This window comes from Cephus cinctus, unplaced genomic scaffold (assembly GCF_000341935.2).
Source record: "Cephus cinctus unplaced genomic scaffold, Ccin1 Ccin1_scaffold1320, whole genome shotgun sequence".
Taxonomy (NCBI): Eukaryota; Metazoa; Arthropoda; class Insecta; order Hymenoptera; family Cephidae; genus Cephus; species Cephus cinctus.
The window spans coordinates 2,461-6,671 of NW_014333743.1; the positions used below are offsets into that span (position 1 = coordinate 2,461).

Below are 4,211 nucleotides of genomic sequence, written 5' to 3' on the forward strand. Positions count from 1 at the left end.
TTCTATGCATTTTTTATAACTTTGAAATTTATTTGAATATACACATTTGTTTGCGCATTACGTCCATACAAATGTTTAAGGTTCGGTTGGATGGAAGACCTTGCTGCCCCGCCTGTTTGTCAAGAACGGTTTTTGAGGGGCGGCAACTTTTTCCCCACCACCGAGCAATCCATTAATTTCGCTGACTGCAATATCGGCTGGAACGATGATCATGACCCGCGCGCCTACGCGAAATCTGTAACATCGACAGAGGCGATGATCACGAAATCCTACTCCCGGACTCGCCGCTACGATTTAGTGCCATGCTTTTGGTATCGCCTAAAACCGGAGCGTTGTGCATCTCCCCACTCATCTCTGACTCTAGAAACCTTGCAACAATAGTGTCATCTGCAAACGAAGTACAGAACTACTGAGACTATACCGGATGCCTGCATTACAAGATGTAAACCGGAAGGTTTGTAAATACATGGCGCTTGCGTTTGCGCAATAACTGGTTCTCTTTTCTACTAGGGCCGTTTGTTGAAACGGGTTCCTGTAGCGGCGTTTTCTCATTTTCTTCAAAAATGGTGAGTAAACACATTTAAAAAATATACATATAGCCCTTATCGAAATAGCGCTTTCTATTTTAAAGACTATATAATATTTTGGTACAATTGGAGATGCATTTTTGGGAAATAGATTCGTGAAGCATTATAAGACACGTTATGGCGTTCGCGAGCACATGAATTCTTACAGTGTTCGTTCACCATATGTCTGAAAGTTTTAAACGTAGGATACTTATTTTATGAAGATGTTATTTTAATATTACTCTTGTCTTGCAAATTCTTATATATGACTGCTAAATGTTCGTATATGCAATTACTTAATAGAAGTTTGTTCAGGTTAAAATGATACAACAAAGATTTTACCACGTCGTCCATTACATTTTGTTAAGGATCAAATGTTTATGTGAGGCACTAACTCCAAATCCTTATTTGTTATTCGAATTAGTGAAAAGATGTTATGCCAAATGTTCTCTTGCTTAGAAATGTATCTTTAAAATCTTTATATGTAGACAGTGTGTAGTTAAATATATGTCTGTATTATAATAATGAGTGATTTTACCATGTGATGATATTCTCAGCTCGCTTTGATACAGAACTGAAGAAACTCAAATGTTCCCTAATCATTGTTGTAATCTGATTGGTGAAAGAAATAAAATATTTATATCTATGATGACTTTCATGTCCATGTGGTAATAAAAGATTTCTACTTGCAGGGTTTTGTGAAAGTTGTTAAAAATAAACAATACTTTAAACGGTACCAAGTAAAATTTAAAAGGCGTCGTGAGGGTAAAACTGATTATTATGCACGTAAACGTCTTACCATACAAGATAAGAACAAATATAACACTCCTAAGTACAGACTGATCGTTCGTCTCTCAAATAAAGATATCACCTGCCAGGTAATTAATTGAATATTTTTTATAATAAGTACTATTGTAAAAGAATTTCATTACGTGCAAAAAATGTTGTATTGAATATTGAAAATTTATGTACTTACATAATTATTTTTGTTTTGAGTAGGTGGCATACTCTCGTATTGAGGGAGATAGAATCGTATGTGCAGCATACAGTCATGAACTTCCCAAATATGGGATTAAAGTTGGGCTGACAAATTATGCCTCAGCATATTGCACAGGTCTTCTGCTCGCCAGAAGAGTAAGTACATGATTTAAAACTTTATTACTTATAAAGTACTTTGCCTATTAGATGCAAGTTCATTTAGATTCATTATAATTATGCTTGTGTTCATATTTAGTTGATATTATATTACTCACAAGGAACATAATTTTAGTGTCTCCCTCCGATTTTGAGGAAAGTCAACTATGTTGTAGCGCTTGAAAATCTAAGAGACACGTGTTTCATTTTATTGGAGGAAAAACGGTTTTAGGGGGGCGGGTGAAATCAACCCTCAAACTTCAGCATGTTGAGGGGTGATAATACAGTTTCACTTAGAAGGGGTCGACCAATTTCAATGAAACCAAAACTAAAATGTTTCTCATCACGAGTAATGTAAAGTGCACCTAGACATTCAAAAAAAAATTGTCTTTTGAGGGTGAACCATACCTCGAGTATTCTTTTTTTCACTCTATTTAAAAAACTTATAAATGGAATTTAATGAAACACTTACTATTTGAAAGAGGAAGTAAAATTATAGTTTACAAGTTTTTGCTCTTTTGCAGGAAAACACGTTTAAGGGGGTAAACTACTCCCTGCATTCCGATACATAAATTCCCATATAGGACCACTTCTCGCGAATTAGAAGAATAAAACGTATGATTTTCATTAAAGATTATAATTATATATCTGTGAATTGGCATAGATTTAGTGATTTTTATATTTGAATGACGTAAGTAGTTAAGCGAAAAGAAAAAAGATACTAGAAGTAACCAAATACTTTAGCTAACTTAGATATCCAAATATATTACAGTATTGGAATAGACCGCGTAGCTCACCGGGTAACGATTGAGCCTAGAAATCGTGGGGTCATTGGTTCGAGTCTCACTTCTCGCAATTTTTTTTCCCCTTTAAATACTTCATTCACATATAAAAATCACTAAACCTATGCCAATTCACAGATATATAATTATAATCTTCAATGAAAATCGCACGCACTAAAACCGTTTTTCCGCCGATAAAAAAAAACACGTGTCACTTAAATTTTCAAGTGCTACAACATAGTTATTTCATTAAAATCGGAGGCGGACATTAAAGTGATGTTCCTTGTCAGTGTGCAATGAATTCATTGTATGGATGTTAATGCTTCACTATATGATGATCCACTCAGCTCGCTTTGATACACACATGAAGAAAAAAAAATTGTTCCCTAATGTATCAAACAATCTGATCAGTGAAGTTAAAATAAAATCGGATAATTACTAAAAGCATACATAAGTACAATTCTAATATCTGTATCTTATATCAATAGCTCCTGAAGAAATTGGGCCTGGACACATTATATACTGGCACTACTGAAGTGACTGGTGATGAATATAATGTAGAAGAACTCGATGATGGCCCAGGAGCATTCAGGTGTTACCTGGACACTGGTCTGATGCGCACAACTACTGGCGCTCGTGTATTTGGAGCCATGAAGGGTGCCGTCGATGGTGGCTTGAACATCCCTCATAGGTATTCATTATAATTCATTTTATTGCAATCTAATTTGATTTCTATAAATTAATTCATGATGAATTTTTGACACATGCGCGTCATCTGAGCCATCGTGAAGTCGAATCTTTGTTTCGCGTTTTGCTGAAGCAAAAGGAAACTGAACACAGGCATTATATGATTATAAAGTGTCTCTGAAACTCTTTCAAGATTCAATATTTCGTTGTCTCACAAAGATCCGTTCTTAATGGTACATTTTCTTCTAAACAGTACTAAAAGGTTCCCTGGCTATGACAATGAGTCTAAGTCTTTTAATGCCGATGTTCATCGGCAGCATATTTTCGCCCAGCATGTTGCCAACTATATGCGAACTTTGGAGGAAGAGGACGATGACGTTTTCAAACGTCAGTTTTCTCAGTACATCAAAAATGGAATCACCGCCGCCGCAGTGAGTATCCACTATATATTGGTTCTTGAAACATGAAATAAAATATTCAGAATATATTCGTCCAACTTATAATTGCTGGCAGAATTTAAGCTGTCTGGTAGCGTCGCAGTTGGACCACAACAATACATGGGTCGATATAAATATGAAACATATTCTATTGAATGTTTTCTTAGCTGATCTTTGTTACATTTACTTTCCCAAAATTATGGTACTTTTTAAGAGGTGTTTAAAAATCGTTTATTTACCTCTTTCATTTTGTGTCAAATAGATTGAAAGCATCTACAAGAAGGCCCATGAGGCAATTCGAGCCAACCCTGAACACCAGAAGGTAACCAGAACGAAGGAACCAATAAAGAAACGTTGGAACCGTGCAAAGTTGTCGCTCTCTGAGCGCAAGAATCGTGTTGCTCAGAAGAAGGCGTCCTTCCTGAAGAAGCTCGAGGAAGCTGAAGCATAATTCCTCATTTTGTCCATCTATCGTCTTTCGGCCCATTGCAACTCGGCTGCCAGTGAAGCAAGTGCACATTGCTCTTTACGTTACATCATTGGATTCTGTATATGCAGCGCATGGGAAGTCATACGAGAATACAATAAAAATTTATTGGATGAAA

General features: G+C 36.0%; 1 protein-coding gene across 1 annotated transcript; it reads left to right on the forward strand.

Moving 5' to 3' along the window:
* Window positions 1-446: 446 nt before the first annotated feature.
* LOC107272931 (60S ribosomal protein L5) lies at window positions 447-4,211 on the forward strand. Its single transcript, XM_015750616.2, has 6 exons — window positions 447-566; window positions 1,259-1,444; window positions 1,566-1,700; window positions 2,971-3,173; window positions 3,423-3,600; window positions 3,869-4,211. The coding sequence occupies exons 1-6, from the start codon at window positions 564-566 to the stop codon at window positions 4,055-4,057; spliced, it is 894 nt and encodes a 297-aa protein (XP_015606102.1). The 5' UTR covers window positions 447-563; the 3' UTR covers window positions 4,058-4,211.